This window comes from Aptenodytes patagonicus, chromosome 2, assembly GCF_965638725.1.
Source record: "Aptenodytes patagonicus chromosome 2, bAptPat1.pri.cur, whole genome shotgun sequence".
In the NCBI taxonomy this organism is placed as follows: domain Eukaryota; kingdom Metazoa; phylum Chordata; class Aves; order Sphenisciformes; family Spheniscidae; genus Aptenodytes; species Aptenodytes patagonicus.
The window spans coordinates 157,008,603-157,033,715 of NC_134950.1; the positions used below are offsets into that span (position 1 = coordinate 157,008,603).

The 25,113-nt window shown below is 40.4% G+C and overlaps 1 protein-coding gene across 6 annotated transcripts in view; it reads left to right on the top strand.

Annotated features, from left to right (window-relative positions):
• The first annotated feature begins 3,399 nt into the window (after window positions 1-3,399).
• CREM (cAMP responsive element modulator) overlaps window positions 3,400-25,113 on the top strand; it is a 36,593-nt gene continuing 14,879 nt past the window's right edge. The window contains exons 1-6 of one of the 6 annotated variants that reach the window (XM_076331859.1): window positions 3,400-3,584; window positions 8,638-8,750; window positions 9,430-9,553; window positions 17,861-18,007; window positions 21,936-22,027; window positions 22,171-22,316. In XM_076331859.1, coding sequence (XP_076187974.1) covers window positions 8,710-8,750; window positions 9,430-9,553; window positions 17,861-18,007; window positions 21,936-22,027; window positions 22,171-22,316 — 550 coding nt within the window. In that variant the 5' untranslated portion in view covers window positions 3,400-3,584; window positions 8,638-8,709. Of the gene's footprint in view, window positions 3,585-8,637; window positions 8,751-9,429; window positions 9,554-17,860; window positions 18,008-21,935; window positions 22,028-22,170; window positions 22,317-25,113 lie in introns of those variants that run through there. The other 5 variants (XM_076331860.1, XM_076331861.1, XM_076331862.1 and 2 more) reach the window with 5 other exon arrangements.

Genomic DNA, 25,113 nt, shown 5'->3' on the forward strand with positions numbered 1-25,113 from the left:
AGATATCAGTCAAGATGGCAATATTGGGATCATTTCTACAATGCATAATCAAAGCAAAATTAATAAATATCAGTATTATTTCAAATAGAATGCCAGTCTATTTTTCTGTCAGTCTAACCTATATTACCTTCAAATGTCTGAATCCTAATTAAAAATAAATCTACAATATAAGTAGCATACCCCTTTTTCTGTCTTTACTTATGCCATGACAATCTATGAACTTTTTTACAAGAAAACTACATAGGTGCTTCATAAGATTATAACTGAAATGCACCAAGTTCTTTTAACCCTATTCCTTCAAAAATCTATTTAAAAGATAGCTGTGAAGACCCAGTATGTGAAATCAGTTGTCTGAAGATTACACAGATGGCACTCATATTGATGTAATATGCACTGGTGAAGTATTTATGCTCTCCGCAAAGAGCATCGCCTTTCTTTTGGTGTCAGTGCCAAATGAAGTTGCTCAAACTCCCTGCTCATATATTGCCCCCCCTCAGTTGAGGTGGTACTTCTCTCTGTCTGATGGTGCAGTGGACGAGACTTAAGCATTGATCCAGGTTGAAAGAAACTGTCTTTCTTGATATATTGTTTCTGACCCGAATTAATTCCCCAGGCAGGGTTCTGGGTTGCCCAAGCAGTGGCATCAACGTAACTGAAGGGGTGGGAATGAGATGCCAGAAGCAACTGGGGGCTGCTGAAATCAACATTGCTCTTCCAGTTACACTTTTAACTTCTCTTTACAGAACGCCTGACTTGGCCCACCAAAGCCAAAAAAACAATGAAAAAGTAACTGCTACTGAATCATTGATACTTCCTTGAATCTGCAGGACATAGCATCAGGTTGGACATTTCAGGTCAGAGAGAAAAGACAACCCAGGTAGTCATTCTGATGGCAGCGAAGTGCCTGGTTTCAAATTTATGTTCAGTACCATCTTATGTAAATTATGACAATCATAAAGAATCCTGACCTGTGCGGTCTTCTTATGGATTGTTTTCGGTCTTAGCATTTGAGACTAAATTGGTTCATATCAGGGATTGATACCAACTGAATTGGGACCATTTGAGAATGATTTCAGTTAAAGTGACGCACTTTTGTAGCAATGGTTGTTTTGGCCTCAGCTAACAACTATAGTGCCCCAAACCTGCCACAGTAAGAATGCAACACTTCCTCTCCACTGCCCTCCTCTCCCAGCCCACCAGCCCTGTGGCCAGGCCAAACCCTGGCAGAACTTGACCAACTTCAGTAAGCTATGTCAAGAGCTGAAGCTGGTTAGTCATCTTTGTATCACCAAAGACTAAATCCCTCTGGCAGTTCACTCACTCCTCTGATACACTTCACTAAATTATCAGAGAGAAGAGGTATAGACAGTAATAAATTCTTAGTTAAACATTTCAAAGCTGCTTATGACTTACTTGAAAACTAATAGAAAATAACTGCTTTTCCAAATTCACACTGTAAAAGTTCAATGGAAATTCTCAGCTTGTTTATAAATAACTCATTCCAGTGGTTTCCGTTATTTAACACACTCATTCGAAATTTCTTCCTGTTTGTAATCAGACTTCTACCTTCAAAAATATTTTTGAGGTGCTACTAGTATCACAACAGCTACTTTTGGCTTTTTGAGTATACTAAGCAAAGACGGAATTTCTTCCAAAGGCTTCAGCAGAGTTATGCTCAGTAGTTTTACACCTGCTTGCTCATTTGATTATCTTATTATTCTATCAAACATTTTCTAATTCACCAGAGGTTTTCTATTAAAGCACATCTTTTGACAAATGGGCGTAACAACTTTGTACCTAATGGGTTAGCTGTCAAACCAGAAAGTTATTAATTATGGGAAGAGAAACCTCTATTTAAACCCCTGAAAAGACACATAAAATATATGCAACAAACAAAAGGAGGGAAACAGAATTCAAAACAGGAAGGGGGTGTTGTTCAATATTTCAACAAAGGAAATGTAGGATGAAAACCAAAAACTTGCATAAGCAATATGGGCATTAAAAATTTTGTATTCTTTGCACTAGATTGTGATTTTGATAGCTGCATTAAATAACTTCTGTGAGGCAAATTAACAAATTTAAATGCTTAAGGGCAAAAGCCTTTGCAAATAAATCTAATTCATCTTTCACGAAGTCAGAGATAAGAGTTATTTGGCTTTTTTTAAACACAGGAAATCAATACCTAGGTTCTTTTCATTCCATGAATAAGACTAAATATTTGACCTGTACGGACATATTACCAATACTGACACACACATCCTCCAATTCTTCAATCACAATGAGTCATGTGAAATTAACTTAGGTTTTTCATTCTTATTTAGCACACTATTGAATAGTTTCTCACAGAAAAAAAAATTACGTAAAAATGGGTAAACACATTACGTAACTTCAAAATATAAGTGGGGTAGTGTATAGACATGTAATTTAAAATATAAAGTATAATCCCTTCTGACACTACTTTGTAAAATACTAACAGCAGTAAGACCTATGATTTTAAACCACCACTAGTAACAGAGTTTAGGGCCCAAGCATTTATGGCATTTTAATATTATTGGAACTGGCAATCTGGGACTTATACTTCCTGGAACAAGAAATGCTCAAACGTACACTACAAACCAAACATGACTCATGACACTTGAACATATCCCGTGGCATCAAGGGGGGAAACACGCACATAGCTCCCGTTCGTTATCTCGTGGCGATTTCCGATTTATTTAGCCGAATAAATACAGAATGCGATGTCATACCTCAAAAGGAAAAATATGCAATATTAGGAATAACTGATGTAAGGGATGTGCTTTCAGGAAATAGAAGACTTTAAAAACAAGCTGTGGGCACTAGCTCCGCGGGGCGGGCTCGCTGCCGGCTGTCCCACCGGCCGGGGGGCTGCCGGTCCCTCAGCAAGCTTCCTCGGACCTCGCGGCTCCGGCACCGCCAAGGGGACGAGCAGCCCTTTGTGCGGCGCCCCCTTCCCTGGGGACGGCTCGGGGAAAGCGCCAGCCCCGCCTCGGCTGGGGTCTGCGGGGAGGCCGCTCCGCCGAGGGCCAGCGCGGCCCTGCCAACCGCCCTTATCGGCAGAGGCCAGCCGGCACGGAGCGCGGCCGGCACCGCGCCCCTGCTACCGCGCACCTCGAGTGCAAACCCCGCCCGGGCAGCGGGGCCACCCCCCAGCCGCCGCCGAGGGCGCAGCCCGGCGCCCCCGGCTCTACACGCCCTGCATGAGGAGCCCGCCGGGCCGCCACCCTGCGCCCCCCCTCCCGCCAGCGGTGAGGCCCGCCCCTCCCCCACAGCAGCAGGCTCGTCCCGCCCCCGAGCCAATGAGAGGCGCTGCCGGCAGCCCCGCGGCGGCGGTTGGCCAGTCCGCTAGCCGTTGGGCGCCCTGTAGCCAATCGACGGCGGTGCTTAAGCCCCGGCTCCTCCTCCTTCCGCGGCCGCTGGGGCTGGGAGTCGCCGCAGACGCCATTTCCTCAGCGCCCCCGCGGCGGCGCGGCTGCATCAGCGCTGACGTGAGGCCGACGTGCGGCTCCGCCCGGCCCAATCCCCCCCCACCCCCTGTGACGGGGGCAGCACGTACAGGGCGGCGGGTGAGTGCGGGAGGGGGCGGGGACACGTGTGCGCGCAGCCCGACCCCCTGCGGGCCGGGAGCGGGGGAGCGCAGAGGGCAGCGGCCGGCCCTGGCAGCGCGGAGGGGAGGGCAGGGCACGGCACGGGAGGGGAGGGCAGGGCAGGGCAGGGGGGCGCTGTGCCGCTCGGCTCAGCCCAGCCCAGCCCAGCCCAGCCCCTGCCGCCGGGAGCGCGCAGGAGGGGGCGGAGGCGCGTCCCCGCCGGCGGCCGGGAGCGCGCCGCGCTCTGGGAGGGCCGCGCAGGGCCCGCCTGCCTCGCTCCCCTGGCACGGCTCTGTCGGGCGGCCCCGAGACGTCTCCGCGGCCCGGGAAGGGGGGCGTGCGGAGCGCCCTGCTCCGTTACAGCCCGGGAGCCGCGGTGCCCGCCGGGCCCTGGCGGTCTGCGGCTCGGGCCCTTCCTCCGGAGCGAGGCTTGGGAGGGAGACCGGCTCGACTCGCCTGTCGGCGGTCCGGCGGGGGAGGGGACGGTGCAGCGTGCTTTCCCGCCGCAGTCAGAGAGCCCCGGGACGGCAGGTCCCTGGGGCCTCCGGGGTGCTGCCCCGGCTGCCGGCGGGGTGCCCTGGCGGAGGGAGGGCGCTGGCCGTGGTGGGGTGGGCCGCGGCGCCCGGTGGCGTTTTCCCCTTAGTCCGGTAGGCCTGAGTACATCCTTGCCCATAGGGTTTTCCGAGCTGGGGCAGGAAAACGGGTGGCAGAGGATCACAGTGGGCTTCGTGAGTCGGAGGTCTTGCTTAAAGTTTGAGGGTTTTGTCTGCATCCACCACTGCCCTGCCAGCATCTTACTCGGTGCTGAGTGGAGCTGCACGTTAAATGATTCCACAGATACTGACGCTTAACTGATCCTCTTACCTATTCAGGGACTGGCTGGACTCTTCTTGTGAACGGGGACCATGTGTCCTCTTCACAGCAGACTCAGCACTGTCTTGTCCGGAGTATTGAGGTGGCAGATGCAGAGTGACGGGTAGCGTGCTTGTGCTTACAATAACGGCAGGTTGGGCTTTTACATTTTTTTTGGAGGATTTTGTTAAGATACTCTAGGAAGAAAAGGATGGGGAAGAAAATGAGTTTAGGAGAGACAAGAAGCTTAGTATTTTGCTGATGCAGAAAACTTAACAAAGATCACACTTTCAGAATCTGGTCTGTTGCGCTGTCACTCATTTTACCTGGGTGAATGCTGTGACCACCTTGCCAGTTGGTGTGCTTTACAAAGCAGTGTGGTAAAACAGATTATAGACTTCATACTTGAAAACACAATGCTCTTCTGAAACTAGTGGGTTCTGAGAGTTTCCACACTCACTGTGGGGTCATCAATAAATGCAAAATAGGTGTTTGTAAATTCACATCCTTGTTTTCTAGTAACTTCCCTGTGAATAAAAGCGTTCAAAGAGATTTGGAGCCAGGGCTGAAACATATTTCTTAGCCTCTTACAATTTCCTTTGTAATAAGCCACCTTTGTAAACAGCCTCCGATGTATAAAGTATTGTTGAAATAAAGAAGTTGTCTTTAAAATGGCTCTGAGTATTTAATTAGATAGTCATACATTTCCAGTTATGCAAAATCCTGTACCAATTTGCTTATGGAGTTTAATTTCACCAACAGACATTAAATATTTATATTAATAATCAGTGATGTAAAACAAACAGCAGTATTGGGGGGGGAGTGAAAGGATTTTTTGTGCTCTTTATTACACATCCCTATCCACATCTTGATAGGGATGCTATCCTTAACCTTTTATGTATGGACAAAAGTAGAAAAGGTTCACACCTTTAGCTATAAATGACTTCCAGTTTTCTAGGTCACCTGGGCAACATTTTCCTTTGCCTGATGCTGTCTGTTAGTGTTGTCCTGTCAGGGATGCTGCTGTTACCAGCTCAAGAAGCTTTTGATGTGCACTATATACATCTCCATAATCAGCGTTTACCTGCTACTGACCTACTGGACCTTAGTCTCAGTGACTATAGTAAACACGTGCTAATATATATTGAAATGTTACTAGCTAGTTAACAGTTAAACCTCCTGCCAGATCCTGAAGATTTCTTTGCTATTTTGTGGGAAGAAGCAGGTATCTTTGCCTACATTATGGAAAGCCATTTTTTGCCCCTTTTTTATATGAGGGGAGAGGTATAACTTGTTTATAAAAATCCAGCCTAATATTTAAAATTACTGTTCAACGATGGTAAGCAACCAAGGTGGAAAATGTAAGAAATGAATGTATTAATACTGAATATAAGACTAAAGCTTGTATATGATTAATCATACAATGAAGAAAAACATTATATAATTTTAAACAGGCCCTAAGACCATATACTTTAAAACTGTTTGCTTGGTTTTCCTTTAAAATAGGAGGAAGGTAATGTAAACTTTAAAGCGTGATGTGTACTACTACTGATACACTTTTATGAGGGATTTTAAGTGCTTGGCAAAAGATTTTTCTTTTTTCTTACTTTGAAACTTGTTAGAATTTCCTTGCAGTGTAGACTGAGTGTGATACATGTGGAAACTCTTTATGTTGGTAGTTTCTGGGTTGGATTAGTAACTGTTTCTTACCACGGTCCATATTACCGATGTTTTAGAAAAAAACATGGTTATGAGCTTGCTGTGTATTTTTCTGTATATTTAAAAATACTTCAGTGTATTCATGGTAAAACAATACATGAGATAGTACAGGAAATACAAAACCTTTGCAACTCAGGTTACAGAAATTTGACAGTTTATGAGAGTGCAGTCAAGCCAGTGATAACCTGGCCTGGACTGTGAAATTCAGGAGTTTATTAGCATCTGTGGTCTTGAGCTGTGCACAGCCCACATGAAGTGACATGGCTCTGTGTGGCTATACCGCTTCTAACCCTGTGGGCTCAAATGACTGCAACCGACCTTCAACTGCAAGTTTAGTAATCCCCTGTGGTTATGTCTACCGAAGATTCAGAATCTTGCAACACGTCTGAATTATGATACTAATGTGCTACATTTTGTCCTTAGTCATCTTTCTCATTGAAGTTTTATGCCAAGATAACTGGTGTATCTTTTACAATTACTTATGTCCTTTGTTATTTTTGTTTTGGTTTTACAGGCCATAGTTAGGTCTTTATATTTGGAGGGCATTTTTAGTCAAGTCTCTGTTTACAAACACACTAGAATTACCAGATTGTCAAAAATAAGTAGATTTTAGCTTATCTAGAAAGAGTATTTTGCTGTGCTCTGGGGTAACAGTTGCATTTTATGGCACTCAAAAAAGCTAATTAAAAGTAGTATAAAAATTTTCAGATTTTACTCCACTTTGCTAAAGATTTAAAATAGGCAATCATTTGTGTTAAGAGTCAGAATATACACAATTATAGATGGAAAATCTGTTTAAATTCTTGAGTTTTTCATGTATGTCATAAGTCCTTATTTGTCATTTCACTGGCTTGTAGAATAATTGCTGTTGTTTTTCTAATTTAACATAGATAATCTAAAAAATACAGTCCTTTCTCTGTACTGTATTTTGTAAAATACTAGGAATGACTTTTTATTAGATTTTTTGCTGTGCTGATGCTCTTTTCATAGCTATTTGCGGACTCAGTTACTGGAGCACAGCAGATGAAAAGCCTTTGGGAGAAAAATCCTGATAATCAAAGTAGTAGAAATAAATAACTTTTTCATAGTGTTCTGCAGTCAGTGAGGAATTAAGCTAAAATTTAGAAATGAAACCCTCTTTTTCACAACATGAAGAATGGCTCTTTCCAGGTAAAATTTCTATGGAATGTGTTCAGTGGGAATAAAAATACTTGTTTTTTTTCCCCAGCAGTAGGTTATCTGTGGCAGATGGCTTTGGATAAGAAAACACTTCAAGGCCTGTATAAAGTGAATTAATTCTGACTATATTCCCATCTTTAGGAAGAGATTGCAATGAACATGTAGCTAGTACCTATGCATTGTTTAATCTTCCTTGGTGTGTGAGCTGTTCTGAAGCTTATGGAGGCATTCCTACATGAACCAGTTAGAGCTTTCATGTTTTGGACTCTATGGATGGTCCTAGTTTACTAAGGAGGAACATTTTTTTTCCTACTTTTTTATTATTATTGTTATATTGAATGCATATATAAAACCGGAATGATTTAATAGATAAACATCTTGTTATGGAAAATTATGGTGGAAAGCTTGGTGAAAACATTCTCCCCAGAGTTGCTCAACTTTGGTGAATTTCTGTAAATCTTTAATTAGATTGTATCTAGAGAAAAAGGTAATTACTGGTAACTAACAAGACAGGAATGTAGAAAGATTTTAGGTGTAAACTGTCTCCTTATGAATCTCATCTGAATTGATATTGGCATAGAGTATGTAACTTCTGTTGGCAGAAATACTAATGTTAACCCATAAAATCTTGAATTGTGTAGAGCTTGACTACCACTAGCTGTAGTACTGTTAAGTCTGGTCAGTAGAATACCATTAGAGGAATACAAGCTAGAAATATGCTTCTCTGCATCATTTGGCTGGATTCCTTTTCATATTTTCATGCCTTTATTCTAGGCAAAAAGGGTGATTTTAAAAAAAAATTCTCCTTGAAGATTGTGGAATATTCTGTAAAATAGTGCTGCAAAAGGAGTTGGGTTTACATTTAATTTGATTTAATGTATTTAACTTTTAACATGTGGGACTAAATTCAGGAGCCTCGGAGTCAGGTGCGTAGCAGACTTCCGTCCCCATCTCTTCCATCTCTCAGTGTAAGACCTGAGAAGAAACTGCAGTAATTATCGGCCAGTTGAAATAGTTGAACTTTGAATTCAGACAGGCTTGCTGTCCCCTAGTTACAGTAACTGAACCTGAGGAAGTGAGATTTGCTGCCTCTTAAATCCCACAACTATATCACGTTTTCCTTTTGCGGCCTCGATTCCTTGTGTAAGGTGTAGGTGGGAGCACACCTGCAGGGCATCCTGCCTGCCTCTGCCTGACCCTGTCCTGTCTCTGTTCTGTTTGTAAACTGACCTGTTGCCGTGGCAATGTTTGTGACATCACCTGTTCAATGTTGCACCTTCAGTGCAGGGTTTGGTAGGAGAGAAAGGGAGCCGAAGAGAACCAAGCTCTTGTTTCAAAACACACACCTTCCATTATGACTAAGTGTGCCAAGAAATATGGAAAAGCAACTGTCAGGTAATTGCATTTTTATATAGCAGATATATTTGGAAGCTTTCTCTATGGAGTTTAAACTCATAGTTTAAAATTGAGGGTCAGGGAGTTGCTTAGTCTTCTATGAAACTTACCGTACTTTTAAACCTGCAAAGCGAGAAGAATCGTCGTCGGTCTTGAGCCGCGAGTAGTTCACAGACAATTCAAGTGTAGGTCCCAGCTGGGGGTTGGTATCTCAGAAGGTTCAAGAGGGCTGTAGCAGCACATGGCTGCTGGTCAACTTGAGCCTTGCCCAGTGGGAGATGTGAGGCATGAGGGACCTGCTGCAGGCAGTGCTGGTGGGCCGCTCCGGAGTGCTGTGCTCCCAGCCCCGCTGTTGACACTGCACGGGACCCCAGGGCTCTGTGCTTGTCTTCTCGTGTGCTCTCGTGAGTGAGAACCATTTCCAGAACTGCCCCTCCTTGCAGCTTTCCAAAGTACTTGCTTTAGAGCTCCTGGCTATATGAATGAATATTTTAATATGGGGGAACAGGAAGAAGGGACTTCAGTTATCTGATAGTTTTGAGAGAAATCTGCTTATTTTCTGTTAGTTGTTAGTTGTCTGCTCTAAATATAAAACAGTCTGGAGTTGCTGTTTTCTTCCTAGGTGCCTGATATACCTCCCTGTACTGCATTATTTAGATGTGTATGTACTTACTTTTAGACAGATGACCATGGAAATGGTTGAATCTCAACAGGAGGACAACGCAGTGGATTCTGTGCCAGAGAGAGATGTTGGTCACCTTCAGAATCAGCCAGGCCGAAGTCAGATTTCCCCAGTATCTGAGGTAAGTTGAAAGGTGGAAAGAAGAGGAGAATCAATAAAATGATACTCAGAACTGCTATGATTTTTAAATTATCAATTTGTATGGAGTTCTTATGTTCTAGAAGTCTTATTATTAAATAGGAAAAATATAGCAAAGGTATACTGAAAACTATGCCTGCTATACTTAACAAAGGGCTAGTATAACATCAGGTCTGTTAAAAGGTAACACTTTTAGGAGACCGGGCTTTTCAGAATGATCAGTAGGCACTTTTTGTTTGGTGTTTTTTTTCTTTCCATGTTTCCAAGATGATTATGTTTGTTATGGAGATGGGAATAGGGTCTTAAAGAGTTGAGGTGGCTGCAAGATCAAACATAGCTAAAATGTGTGTATCTTGAAGATGTGTTGTATAACAAAAATGAAAAATGAATAAAAATAGCCATGGTTCTTTCCTAGTTCTGGTTTTTGTACAGAATGTGTTTCATCTTCTTGCAAGTACATTTTTAATGTATGCTTGTTTTGTTTCATCCCTGTGCATCCAATGACAGTGTCTGGAGTTCTAAAAATATACTTTATGTGTTCTGTATGGTAGTCATACCTGTATTCTTCTTCGGTAGTTAATGGATAAAAGATGACACAATAATAAATCTCAAGCATTAAAAATATGCACTGAAACATTCAGCGTGAGAAAAATAGTGTTCTTGCCAGTATTAAGATTTATAGCTTCAGGAAGCTGTATAGACCACTTAGAAGGATCTTCAAAAACCCTTTGTGAAATAAAGGAACTGATTTTTAAAAAATGTCTTACAGAATGTCTTCATCGTTAGAAGTTACTCTGTAAGATTCCTGTCTGATCTAAGGGAGGGATGCTCAGTTATTTGATGCCATGTACTTGGAATGTTAGATACTTGATTTACATTATAGGTCTATTTTCAAAACTGAATGCAGCTGCTTTTTGTCGGGTCTTCAGACACAAAGTAGGCTGCAAAATATTTATGAATGCTTATTTGTTGTTTTTGTTACCTATGGCATTTGTTGTGGTTTTGATACTGGCAGCAATGGGAATACTGCTTGGTTTTTTTCTTTAAGAATGGAGCATGAAACCAAGAATTTTATTTGGTTTGCTCTGTTGTTGTCATCCCCTCATTTCTTCTTTCTTTGATAGTTCAGTTCAAATTTTGTGTTTTAACTTCATAGGATGATTTACATGTAAAATCTATTGGCTTGTGCAATAGTCTCTGAAGAAAATACCTGTGAATTCTGTCACTTGGAATTTTTAATGTTGATCTAGAGACAGAGCTGTCACTGGTGCTGTAGGAGGGCTTCTGCCGGGTCCCCAGAGAAAACACTTTTTATGTTTATCTGCATTTAATGCTTGAGTACTGTGTGTGAAGGTTCAGCCATACTGGGCATGGACATCAGGTCTTTCAGTTAAAACGAATAACTGAAGTACTGATGGATCTCAGTCAATTAGCACTAAAATGAAACACATGCACTAAAGCTTGAAGGCTCAGGGTAATAGTCAGGAGTTTGCATCTGGGAGCCCCTCTCTTTGGTCAGACGGCCTAGAGAGCCGGCCTGGACCTGTCAGAGCAGCTCAGCGCTCGTAGCTGGAGTCGATGTCCCTCTCCTGGGCCATGCGGAAAAGTGGGGTTGATGCAATTGTGCCACTCTGTGAAAAATAGTGAAGCTGAGAGGCTTCCAGCAGACAGGCCTGTCACCTCAACTGCCTAGGAGTGTCACGGGCCTCCTGGCTGGCTGCTCCCCTCACTGCTGCTCCCCGGGGCCTGCAGGCCGTGCTGCCGCCCTCCCTGCCTGGGGCAGCTGGGAGTCCGCGCCCACCCCCTTAGTGCCTTGAGGCTGAACTGCCACAGCATTTCTGTTGGTAAAACAGGTCCTGACAGAAAGTTTATTGCTGAAGGGCTTTGTTGTGACATTTCTTTGGCTTAAGATGAGGAGGACTTTCTTACCTTATGTTCCTACCTGGCAGGCTCTGAAGGTGAGACGCTTTGTCATGGTGAGGGTTAGAGGTGGACGTTGAGAGGTTAACCCCTGCGCGAGGCAGGGACCTTGTGTGAGGCATCTCCCGTCTGCTTTTGCTGAGATGGGATGGGAAGCTCGGGGTGTTTCTGAGGAATTCATGGCTATGCTGCTGGTCTGGTGTCTGTGTATTTTGGCTGTTACAGAAGGGCACAGGTAGCTCCTTCTCCCTCTTTGGCCTCTGGAGGAGTGCAGTTAAGAGAAGACAACCACTTAAGTGACTGAAATGTACCTTGCGCCAACTTCCAATCATCTCTCCTACTAATTTCCTTGCAAATGTGCAGAAATATGAGCAAAGAATGACTCGGTTCTTACTGAGAGGTAAAATGCCTGGTCACTGAAACTGAGGGCTCCTTTACAGACATCTCTGTGGGGTTTTAGTTTGGTTTTTTTCAGCCAAATATTTGTTCAACCTTGGTTTTGTTCAGTCAGAAGTAAAGCATTTTAATACACTATCTTTTAATAATAAATTTGTAGTTTTCTGTGTATTATCAAAGAATTGCTGAATGGTTGAGGTTGTTGGGGACCTCTTGAGATCATGTAGTCCAACCCCCCTGCTCAAGCAGGGTCAGCCAGAGCAGGTTGCCCAGGACTCTGTCCAGTTGGGTTGTGAATATCTCCAAGGATGGAGTCTCCACAACCTCTCTGGGCACCTGTGCCAGTATTTGACTGCCTCACAGTAGAAAAGATGGGGTTTTTATGTTCAGATGGAATTTCATGGTTTTTTGTTTAATTATGACTTTGGCTGGGGAACGACTAGCAAAATGCTGAGGGATACAACTGCATAGGAGGTGGGGGGTTTTGTGGGTTTGTTTTTCTCTCCTCTGGAGTTCAGGCTTTTTAAAGAAATACTCGCCATTTAGTTTTAAAAAGGCGGACAAGGTATTCAATAAGATGATAATCTCTAGAGGGCAGACGTTGTTTTGTGCTGAAGCATTCTTAATGTCTTCCCTGTCAGGAGGGAGAGGAGACATTAAGAATGTCTGGGCAGGAGCACTATCAATAACCTCCAGTGCTAAGGAGGGCCTGTCGTGGTTTAACCTCAGTCAGCAACTGAGCACCACACAGCCGCTCGCTCACTCCCCCCCCCCCCCCCGCCCCCCCCCCCCCCCCGCCCCCGGTGGGATGGGGGAGAGAATTGGAAGAGTAAAAGTGAGAAAAACTCATGGGTTCAGAAAAAGACAGTTTAATAATTGAAATAAAATAATAATAATAATGTAATAATAATACACAAAGCAAGTGATGCACAGTGCAATTGCTCACCACCCGCCGACCGATGCCCAGCCAGTCCCTGAGCAGCGGCCCCCCCGGCCAGCTTTCCCCAGGTTATGTACTGAGCATGACGTCACATGGTATGGAATGTCCCTTTGGCCAGTTTGGCTGTGCCCCCTCCCAGCTTCTTGTGCACCTCCAGCCTTCTCAGTCGGTAGAGCATGGGAAACTAAAAAGTCCTTGACTAGTGTAAGCACTACCTAGCAACACCTAAAACATTGGTGCATTATCAACATTGTTCTCATCCTAAATCCAAAACACAGCACTGTACCAGCTACTAGGAAGGAAATTAACTCTATCCCTGCCGAAACCAGGACAGGGCCTATTATACATTATTAGTAGAGAAAAGATAGCATCCTTCCCCGCCCCAGCTTGTGTAGTGGATATTGCTATATACTCCTGCAATTTTTTAGTGATGAAAGTAAAATTACTTTTTCTGCAAAAGCAAAAATTAGTAAGTTAGAAACTAGCAAAAATGAGATGCATCTTTCATCCATTGAGGAAAAATTGACAATTTCTGTCTTTAAAGGATTATTTTTAAAATAAAATTAATTAATGTAGAATAAGATTCCATTTATAGTTGAATTTCTTGCATCCTTCACTTTCAGCCAGTTAATGAATTGACCCGGTATTGTTTTGGTGATCCAGCCACCAAAAGAATTAGGTCAGAAAATATTAATTTATAAAAATTTTGGTGGTTGTCTTTGGAAGCTATTGGAAGCGTACAGAGCACTTGTGCAGAAGCTTGGCACCTTTTCTTCAGGGAAGAACAAAGGTGCAAGGTGGAAACTTTCTCAACCTGTTTTGAGATGGGCTTCATGGGTTCTGTCTTACATGCACAGATGTTATATTAATACAATATAGGGCTGTTCTTAAAAGGAACTTAGTTTGGATTGAAATATTCTGATAATGTTGATGATAGTCAAACTTGTATCTTGGAACAGTTACATCTGCATTGGTATTCAAGGAGAAATTAGATGTTCTTTTTGCAGGATTTCTAGAGGCCGTATTGCATTCTGTGTTGCCCTGTGCTCAGCTACACTAAATATAACTCTAAAAATGTAAGAGCAATGTACTTAGACCTTTTTCAGATTTGACAAAAATACTTTCAGTTGTGGGTTTTTTCTTTAAACCTACATCCTTGATGGGTTCTTCTTTGAATCACTTTTTGTTGACTTTGTCATGTTCTGTCTATTAATAGAGCTGTCTGCTGGCTTGGTCTGAGATACCATCTGTTGACCTCTTGGTGCTGGCCCTGAACTAGACATGGGTCAGGATTTACAGTGTGAGAACTGCTGTCAGAGAGAGTGGAGGGTGTTTTCCAGAACCTAGAGTTTATAGCCATTGCAAGCTGAGACTGCTCAGGTGTTTAGCACTTAAGGGGTATTCTCCTTGTGGGCTCTTGGCATCAAACTTTTGTGTTAAATCTTGCTCCCAACAGATTGAGCCCTGTAGAAGTTTGCCAGGCTGTTGTAAATACGGCTCTAAAACTAGCCTGCCAAATGCAAGTCCAGGACATTTAGCAAAGTTGATGTTAGAGCATTATAAACCTGCAGCCTTGTCACCATTTTGTGCTTCCTCAAGGGTATGCTGTCACCAAATGCCTGAAATCAGCCTAACCTTGTCTTCCTTAAAACTATGTGCTGCTTTTTTGGCATTAGCTTTGGAATTGACCAAAACTTCCTTGTCTTCAGCTTTTCCTCATAGAGGCTACTCGGTGCCTGAGTGTGGTGAGTCCTTTGCCCTGTCATTAGGTTGGGTTGGCCTTGTCTTTTCGTTTTCCAGAAGTACTTTTCACTTTACTTCTGGAGTCCTTGTAGTGTTTAGATTCTACAGCAAGGACAGAAATCAGATGGAGCTGTGCACTGCATACTTCATATCAGCAATGTTTAAGGTATGAGGGGTTGAATGTGAATGTAACCTTTTCCCTGTAGGGAAAAGCTATCTGACCTTGTGTGACGAGAGTACGTACATCCACAGTATAACTGTTCAGATGGACAATGCATCTTGAAGTCAGATAACTGATGAGTAACCTCTTTCTCTGAAAGAATGCATGCACCTCAGTATGAAGGTAGTTCATCATCTTTTTTGCTGGCTACTTTTCTCTCCCCTCTTGGAAGAGGGTGCACTTATATTTCCAAATGTATGAATTATGGGACCATACTGCTATGACGGAATGCATGGTTGATATTTGTTGGAGCTAGACTTGACTGCTGCATACCTAAGAGGATAGAACCCAAAATGACATTACAACATCTGAAGTCTCCTTGCCATTGCCATAACCCTTACACTGTTTAACCAGGTGCTTACTGTGTTAAGCTTCCCCTCACCCTCTCTGTTCCTGAGTTGCTTCTGTGGATTGTTTTCAGTCCTTGTGCCAGACAGCCCTTGAAGTAATAATGTTAAAGGTAGCATTGCTCATCGCTGATGTCAGAAAGTAATTTTTTTGCCAAGTCTGTTTCAGTCAGCATTTATGCATCATAGTGTCAAAAGGTTCTAGTATTTTGGTTAACACGGGAACATTCAATTTGAAACAATGCAAGGGGAAATGTGAATTGAAATTGTTTTAATAATGTCTAATATTTACAAAAAAGATGCAGAATATGAAGTTGGAAAGATTTTTTTTTTTCCCAGTCCTAGTTAGAGAAAACAAACCTAATACAAAAGAATCATAGACGTTTTAAAGTTTGTAGGTTACACATTGTGTAACCTTTGGATATTTGTGGAAACTCAGCAAACAGTGATCAAATTGGGCTGTTTAAATTAGATATAAATGAACAAACAAATCACTTTTGGTTTGATCCAGTTTTAAAATACTACTGCCTCCTCTTCCCTCAGCCCTACCCCCCCCATTTAATCTCTTATCTGAATTAATGGGAACAAAACAATTCTTCCTGTGATATTGTAAACTTTAGTCTAAAAGAGTATTAGCTGAGTGTGGTTTTCTTTTTTTTTTTTCTTGTGTAGTTATACTGAATAAGGAGCTTTTAAATGAATGTAGTGTTTCTTAACCTTGAGTACTGGATTACTTCTGATTATATGTGCCTGACCCATTGTGTACTAAGAAGAAACTCATGAACTGTTCACCTTGTACTGTTTTGTGTGTGTTGTACTGAGAAAGTTCTTTCTGATACAGAGTATTGTATCAGATTGCAGCTCTCACAAAGATAGCAGTAAATCAAAAGGTTTGGTGAAATTGCCTTTGTAATGTTTTGAAAAGTTAGCATGCTTTGTAAACATTTAGACTGCCCCATGCTCTTTCCTTGAAGCTTGGGTTTAGGATGATGTCATCTTTGACACAAAATAGATCATACCCTTCAGATCTTCGAGACTTTCTAGATCTCAATCTGAAATACCTATTTCTGATAAATTTCTGATAATATTAATATTTGTTTTATAGATTGGGAAGAAGGTTTGTATGTCCTATTTACATGTTGCCATTTAATGCGGTTTAAGGAAAGATTGTTTCCATTTCGGCATTAGAAATGCCCTCAATTGTTCCCTTTCCTGAAAAGTGGTTCAGTTTCCTATAACAATTGAACAATTACATAGTGAGTGTTGACAAGATCCTGCCTCTGTTTCCTAGAAACATTGTTTCTTCAAGATAATTTGAGCCAACATCTGGTCTTTTTGATAGTAGTGCCTCTTAATAGTAGTTAAAATTTTTCTCTTGCCTCAAGAAAGGAATGTTTCCTAGACAAGCAATGTCTTATGGATCAGGAGTGAAAGCTTTAATATTTGGAATTTAAAAAAACCTTCAGTGTGAATACAGAAAAATACAAAACTTTCTTTAACTTTTTTTTTTTATATTCAGCATTCATCATGTTTTTCTTCTCACTGTCATCTCTTTACCTTTACTGCTTGTACTGCTTTTGGGACTAAGAGCAAAGCTAGGAAGGGAATAGTACCAGTGTTTTAGATATGAGTCTGGGTTTATTCTTGTACATGCAGAATATAGAAATAAGGTTTTTCAATGCAGTTTACTTTGAAAAACAATATCTCTTTTTATCATGTGATTTATGTTTGTCATTCTTTTCCTTTTCTGAGTTTAGAGATGTTTCATCACAGAACTTGAGATCAATCATAGCGTTTTCCCTTTGCTTCAGTATTTTGTTTCTGTTAATAGACTCAACAGTAATAGCATAAATATTGAACTATTTCTTAGTCCATAGCTGTTTAACTGTTTCTTAACCCATTCATCCTCAGTACCTATGGTTGAGAGCCAAGGGCTGGGGAAAGCTGTGTGTGCTCTAAAATGTCATCAGAAAAAGGGATCAGATTATTCCTAAACAGAACACTTCCTTCAGCTGTGCAAGGCTTAAAGATGATTCAGCTGTTCTTTATTTTTGTTGTTGTATCGAAGCACTGATAAACTCCAATTCTGTTTTTCTTGATATATAAATATATAGAAAGAGAATTTGTTAAACTAAATCAATTTACAAATCCATGTATTGCTTTATTTAACAGGGTTGGGGTTGTTTTTTGCTATCTGAAAAGTTCTCGTGTCTCTTGAGACATCTATCTGAACAGCATAACTTCTTGCCTAACAAATAAAGCAAAACCAAAGCAGTTCTAGATTATTTTTTTCTTTTTTTTCCCGACTAAGAACATTCTGCCCTGTATGTTGTTGCAGTAACATACCGCTTCAGTGAATATTGATATTTTTTGTAACATTTCTTGAGGTTCTTCCTAACCTTCATGCTAGCAACAGCAGATTTAGTGCGTAATAGCTTAGGGTTGTTTTTAATTGAGAAGAAAACATGAAGTCTCTGGAGAAAAAAAAAAAGAAGAAAGATTTGCCATTTGTTAGGGGACAGTTTTAATCTTTCCATACCATTTGGAAAGCTACACACCAAACTTTTACTAGTAAAACTAGTTTATTTCTGTGTGTGATAATTACACACATCTAACCTCTTTTACATATGGCATCAAAACCAGTTTGTTTTAGTATCACTTCTAAAAGCATTTGCTGAAGTCTTAAGGCATGTTACTTAAACGTGATGGTTGTAATTTTTGCAGGTTTCTGTAGCTGCATCAAGTGCTGGAAGAGGATCTCCAGCTGTAACTCTAGTGCAGTTGCCTTCTGGTCAAACTGTTCATGTCCAGGGTGTCATTCAAGCCACACAGCCCTCAGTCATTCAGTCACCACACATGCAAGCTGTTCAGGTTAGCTCTTTTATTGTTACATTTTCATGAATATTTGGTGCCTCATAACTCTTCCCCCCAACCCCATCTTCAGTTTCTCTTCATTTCTACCAGTGCTGCAAGATTTACTCATATGGTGCGGGAAACGGTGGGGGGGGAAGATGGCAAACTGCCAACCAGTAGCAGCTCTACAAGCATTGTATAGCGATTCCTTAATGCTTCCTGTTTATCTTTTAAGAATTTGTCTTGGAACCCTGAACTTACGCAACAGCAAATTTGTGTAATAATGTGGCCTTACTTTAGTGTACCTTGCAGTTTTTCTGTTTTGTTAAATTCTATGGACATCACGTTTCTAATGAGACTATGAACTCATAAATTTGTAAGTATCTCATACTGTATTTTTGGAGAGCATCTGGACGTAATGGAACTAAACATATTATAGTCAAATGATTCCTTGTTGTTTTTAGCAGGCCCTGTTAGAGCATCTGGTATTGCTTTTTGTGGGTGTGGATATATAAAGACCAAAAATAAGGGCAGCCTCAAAATAAACATTTATTTGGCAAATCTTCACATGTTTAAAGTAGCTGATATTAGAAAACAGGGACCGGTGCAAAGTGCTTAAGAGTTTTCAAAGCTTTTAAATAGTGAAAAAGACTAAAGAGAATGAACTTGCAGTGTTTTGAAAATGACTTGGCCTCCCATTGGTGTTTTTCTTGTAGCTAGGAATGCCTTTGCTCTAGTTTTCTTAAAATCTGATTGTGAAATGTCAACTGAATTGCTTCTTGCAAATAGAATTGATATCTCTGTCGTAAGTGAGTCTATACACCTGTTATGTGTGAACTGTTTTACCTGCAGTCATTGCAACATGTTAAGGAAAAGACATGCGTTGTCAGTCTTCTTGAGAAGCCACCTTGAATGTTTGAGACTTCTTAGTAGCTTTCAAGTATAATAAATAAAAAGGCATATGTAAGTATGATTTATCTTAGAGAAAAAGAATAAAACCTTGGCCAGATACTGAATATTTTATTTCTAAGCAGTAGGTGTAGATGATGGGACCTGGTAAGGTTTTGAAATTCTAGATCTCTATTGAAACAGGTGCAGTAGATGGCAAGAGACTTGGGTTTGGTCAAACTTGAAGTCAAATCAGAGCATTCAAAATAAATACTTTTTTTTATGGAATTCTTTCTAACTGTAGCTTACTGGAGTGAACTTTATCAGCTAAGGATATTACAGTCATTCCCAGTTTCTGTCACTGCTTTTCAAGTCAGCGTAGTCAGGACATACATGCAAAAATAGAGGACTTGCTCCAAAGCTCAGAAGGAGGAATTTCTCTGGAGTCTCCTGCCAGCTGCTGCTGTGTCTTAGGGGAGTGGAAGTTGACTATTTGTTGTATTGAGTAAACTCTGGCTGTCTTCCCTTTCCCAAAGGAGTAGAGACAGGAAAGCTGTGTCCTGATTAATACTGACCAGATAGTTCCAGGGTTTTGCTTTGGTTTCATTTGAGCATGCTAATGGCAAATAAGGTGACTATACAAGAAGGGCTTGAAGATGCTGTAAAAGACTCCATTACAGAGGTTGTTCAGCCCTTCTGTGATCCTCTTAAGTACTTTATTCTACCACCTGGCATGTCCTCCAGATCATTTGGCTTTAACTTGATATCCTATCTCTGCCAGACAGTGGGGAACTTGGGAAATGCTATCAGTTTAATTTAAAAAAAAAAAAAAAAAAAAAAAAGTATGTTGAAGGTTGATGTTAAAGCTTGCATGACCTCTCCCTCAAATACCTGCAGCTTTAAACTGGAAGGTGTTCAAAATTTTTTCTTGTAATGCTGTTGCTTTTGGGATGAAAAAAATGCTTATCTATATCATGTTCCTTACTGTTTTGTTAATGTTGTTTTACTTGTAGGAAGGTTTGAAGTTCAGATTGTTATTTGACTTTTCTACTTGCTCCCCCCTGTAATGTATGAGGTATTGGCAGACTAACGTGAGCTCGAAGTTAAATTTGTTCAGAGTGGTGTGGCAAAGTTGAAGTCTGAATGATGTCCAGGAAAAAATGACAATGGTTTCCATTGGTTAGCATTGTGAATGTGGTTGCTTGCTATTAGAACAAACTGAAACATTAAGTTTATCTCTTTGTCTTGACGAAAATTACAACTTTGAAATTTCTTGCAGAAAATGTCCTCTTCTACATTAAAATGCTGAAATTGTCTCGTGATTTCCTTACCTTCTTCCCAAAGTACGACTGTTCCTGACTTCTTTGGCCATCTTCACAAACTAGGGGTAGCTGTTGGTAACCCTTAGTGGAATGGGAAGGTTTAAAGGCACTAAGGTCTTGTTTTCCTGCTGTTTGTCCTGGGACAAATAGATCTCTCCCCGCCCCCTGCCCTTCCCCGCAGAATGAGAGTTTTGTTTTGAGATAGGATGCCCAGACTCTTGGCTGTGTAATACTGTCTTAGTTTTGAAGGTTTGTGCCAGAGGCTTGAAGGTCGATCTACAAGCAGATACCTGTAGGGCACTGGGGAGAAATGCCTTTCAGAAGATCTCTTTGCTGGTCAGCATTGGTCCATCCTGCAAAAGGATGAATACAAACTTCCTGAAGCTCTCGTATCTCTGCCAGTCAGCCCTGAAGTCTGGTTTGGAGCTATATATCTGTAGACATGCAGAAGTACCTCTCATTATTTCTAGGTGGTCTTTTTTTTTTTTCGTTAGGCAGGTGTAGAGTTTTAATGACATTTCCTACGTATTACCCAGCAAAATGAGACTGCATTAAATATTTTCACACAGAACTGGAATGTAATAAAATTAACAAGTCAAGAGACAATTTTATTCTGCAACAACCTGTAGTTCTTTGAAGGTGTAGTTTTATAGGTTTGAATTGGGGTGACCAAGGCCTATAAATTTCCAGAACCTTTCAGCCAGTTGTTTTCTGTTGAGGTCAAGCAAGTTTTGTTTCTAGCACCGAGCGCTCAGGCCTGGCAGCCACATTAGTTCTAGAGCTCTTCCTTGTCTTCCCAGAGCTGCAGGGAAGCCTGCACTGCACCCAGGTCGAACACCTGAGCCTTCTAGTCACTTAACTCATGTTTGTTCAGTGTTAGCTTAACACAGCGCTTAGTCTGAAACTGCAGTCTGGTCTGTCTTTTTGTGAAAAGGTCATTTTCCACACTAACTTTACTGCACTGTTTCAGTTTGGAAATCTTACACACCAGTAGTTCTGAGTAGTTAAATGAATCTAGAAAATAGCATGTTTTGCTTGTTCAATAATCACTTTCAGTTCTGTGTAATAAGATAGTTGCTGGTAAAGGGTGTGATTCAGCTCCAGGCCTTAATGTCATCTTGGGTAATTTTAAGAGAAAAAGAACCTGTGAAAATACTACTAATAAATGTCTGAGAAAATGAGACATTGTGGACTTGTCAGGCGTTTCTAAAACTCGCACAGTGTTGCTAAGCAATGTACTTGTATTTATGAGTATGTGTTGGTAAGTGTAATGAATGTGTATGTTTAAATAAACTTATTTTCTAAATAGCTTTGGCGTGGTTGTGAAGAGGCTTTTGTATTGTATACCATTATTTAAGGTGCATTAGTGCAGTATTCTGTATTTTAAATGTTTAATTTCACTGTAAAAGCTAATTAAATTGGGTAATAATTTTATATTTAAAGAATCTTCTGCCTTCAGTACTTTTTCTAGGTGTCATTTACAAAAAAGTAACCTGGATTATTTTGATTTTTTTCTTTTTCAAATGGAAGATGTCATCTAAGTGGCTGTGTGTTGCTAACCTCATAATTTGTGATTTGCTTTGGAAAAAGAAGTCCAAGATCACATGATTAGTGATAAATAAGTGCACAAACTTCCTGTATGCAAACATGGAAGGAATTTTTAAAAATAATCTTTTACTCTGTTGCTATCTTCTTTTTTTATGAAGTTACGAATTTCAGAAACTTTACTATTACAGGTAGCATCGATTGCAGATGAATCTGCAGAATCAGAAGGGATAATTGATTCTCAAAAACGTAGGGAAATACTTTCAAGAAGGCCTTCGTACCGGTAAGGACTTTTTATTTTGGTTTTGCTGGTTTTTGAAGGCAGCTTATGTATTACAGCAAAACTGTCTGATAAAAGCCAGTGACTTTAGTTTTCTCATGGATATAGAATTTCAAATGTATAAAATTATTTACATTCTTTTTTAGAAAAATTTTGAATGAACTCTCATCAGATGTTCCTGCAGTACCAAAGATTGAAGAAGAAGAAAAGTCAGAAGATGAAGGAGCGCCTTCTGGAATTTCTGCAATGGCCATGCCAACCAGCCTGTATCATACTAACACAGGGCAATACAGTATGTTTGCAAAGATACTATGTGATGTTGCAGAACATATATAGGAACAACTTTGTTTCTAGAGTTCCATAATGAAGTAGAGATGTTGGATTTTGGCGAAGAAGAATGAGATCTTCTGTATTTCTAAATAATTTCAGTTTTTATATATAGTTTTTCCTAACATGGGCATTATAGACTTTTAGTCTGTTTCTTGTAATGTTTGTTGGTTGCTAGATTTAGTCCTTCTAGAACTCCTGTGCATTAAAAATGTGGAGGTGAGGCTCGGGTGAAGTGAAAAACGTCGATGCTCTTATGTGAATGTTCAGTGTTAGTAATTTGAAACTGCAATGATTTATGTGATTTGCTATGTATTAGTGCTATTCATTACATGAAATGACAATTAGTGAGTTAGACTTTTTTGAAGTGTAAGGTTGGAGTAAGAAATTATTTCTTAACTTTGAATTTTCTTTCTTAAAAGAGCTATGTCTCTTCCTCTCCAATTGTCATGTATGAGCACCTTAGCTGCAGAATTAATCTAAATTGTGGTCTCCAACATTTGATACTTCATCCAAACACAAATTAAAAGCTAGACCCACAGTACTGTTCTATAGATTTTTTGGGGTTTTTTTATTCCTGCATTTATGTTAAAAATGTTGCATAACTCGTTCCCCATAGCTTCTTTGGGCTTAATCATATATCATCTAAGGGATAACTTTCTAATAACTCTTTTCAATTACGTATTGGATAAAGCTTCACTCCTACAGTTTTTTTTTTTCATATCTTTTCATGTGTAGCCACACTGAAATGCAGGTATTTTTCCTTTGATATAATGACAGGAAAATTGCAAAATAAATGTGTTTTTTTTTTTCCCCGAAACAAGAGAACAGAGCAAGTCTATTAAAACATAGTAATGGCATATAAAAGAGGGTAGAATGGCTCTCTAGTTGTGTTCTAGTCACTCTTAGAATTCTTCAGTTATTTTTAATCTATGCAACTAAAGTAATTATCAACTCTGAGAAAGCAGAATTTCCTATAATACTATCTACCCCTTCAGCATAGAAAGCAATTTTGCTTGGGCTCCTAAGCTGCTTTTCTTACCCTTTCTAAGGTATAGACATAAATAAATGTCTGCTTCATCATGTCCAGCATCTGAAGTGTTCTTTTCTGTGGACTTGTGGTCATGCTAAATGACAGTTATCCAGTACAGAATCTGGCAGATATCCTTGCCCAAATTAAATTATTTTCTTCAATTTTTGAATTATATTTTTGGTTTGGCTTAGGTTTAGTTTAAAACAAAAAAAATTGCAGTTTCAAGGCTTAAAAAGAAGTGCTATAGTGTCTGTACTGTGTTCTAGTGAGACTCCAAATGTTTAGGATTTCTAAGAAATTAGGAGCATAGGTTTCTTAATTGTATATTCCTCTAGGAAACCAGAGTTGTACTTTCACTAGCAATGTCTTGCAGGAGGTGATTCTTCTTAACGGAGGATGTTTTAATTTGAATATAGCTATAAATCATAGTGACAGGGAAGTGTGTAAAAGAGTAGTGAAATTCAGTTTTTGCTGTCTTGTTCAATAAAACATTTACTTCTGAAAAATCAAACAACAGCATCACCAACAATGTGCTTGAATTAAGAGTCCACAAAAATTTAATGAAATCTTAATTTAAACTTGGTTTTTGCGTGAGCAACTAATAGAAGATTTCTTTTTTATGCTGCTTTTTCTTTGAATAAGTTATATTCATAGCCTAAAACGTGCTATATATTTAAAGCAATTTCACTTGTTAAATAGGTTCTCAGCCATAAAGAGGCATTGCTTCAGGATGCAATGTCAGTCTTCATAGGCTCTCCTGATTCTGGCTCAAAACCTTTGTTTTGAGAGCTTTGTCTTCCTGGAAATGTTTTTTCTTACACAATTTATTAGTTCATTAATTTGATTTTTTTTTTTTAAGTTAAACTTTGTAAGTTAAAATATCACACATCTTTCGCTGCAGTGAAGTCTGTGTGTTCTCTCTAACTCTGGTTAGGAAAAATTACATCAAAATCTTTCTTAGGATGCTGGTCATTACCCTTAAAGTTATTGCTTGCCAGAAAAGTTAGATTTTGAGTTGAATCCAACTGGTAGCAAGAATAGTCATCTCCTTGTAGTAGAGGGGGTCTTAATTTGGAATTTACCAAAGAGAGCTTGACTGTTTACTTCTAGTCCTTACATGTACAAGGCACAGATCTGCAGCATTTCTGAGCAGCCATCCTGCTGGCTGCCTGTGATCCTCAGGAACTGCTGTCAGCTAAAACCGGGAACGCTGTGTGGGAATGCAGCATCTCCTATGTTGATTTCAGTCGGATATGATGCAGAAGGTCACTACACGTATCTTATTTTACCTTTGTCTCCTGTCAATAGCTCTTTACTTCTGCTTATCATTATTGTATCTGAGTACTCTTCTTTTCTTGGCCAGCATTGGTTGCGTGGGTTCTCTTGTGCAGGCATCCAGCAGTTTATGCATAAAGCTTGTACAGTGTCCATGGCAATGAAGAACTGGTCTTGCAGTGTCACTACAGCCATCTATACTGTGCCCTGGTTTAAAACAGATATCATATTACTACATTTGCTGATTCCCTATTTTCTCTACTGTTCTATTCCTGCATAGGAAAGGCAGTTTAGTTGAAAAGATAGTTTTGACTGTATGTTGGTGTCTGGATGTCTGGGATGACTATTTTTGGAAGAACTTGATAAGTAAATTGTTCTGAAAAACAAATACATTTTTTCTATTAGCAGCAGTGGTAGCTGTTCTTTGCTTTCTTTTTACCAGCCAAAACGGTAT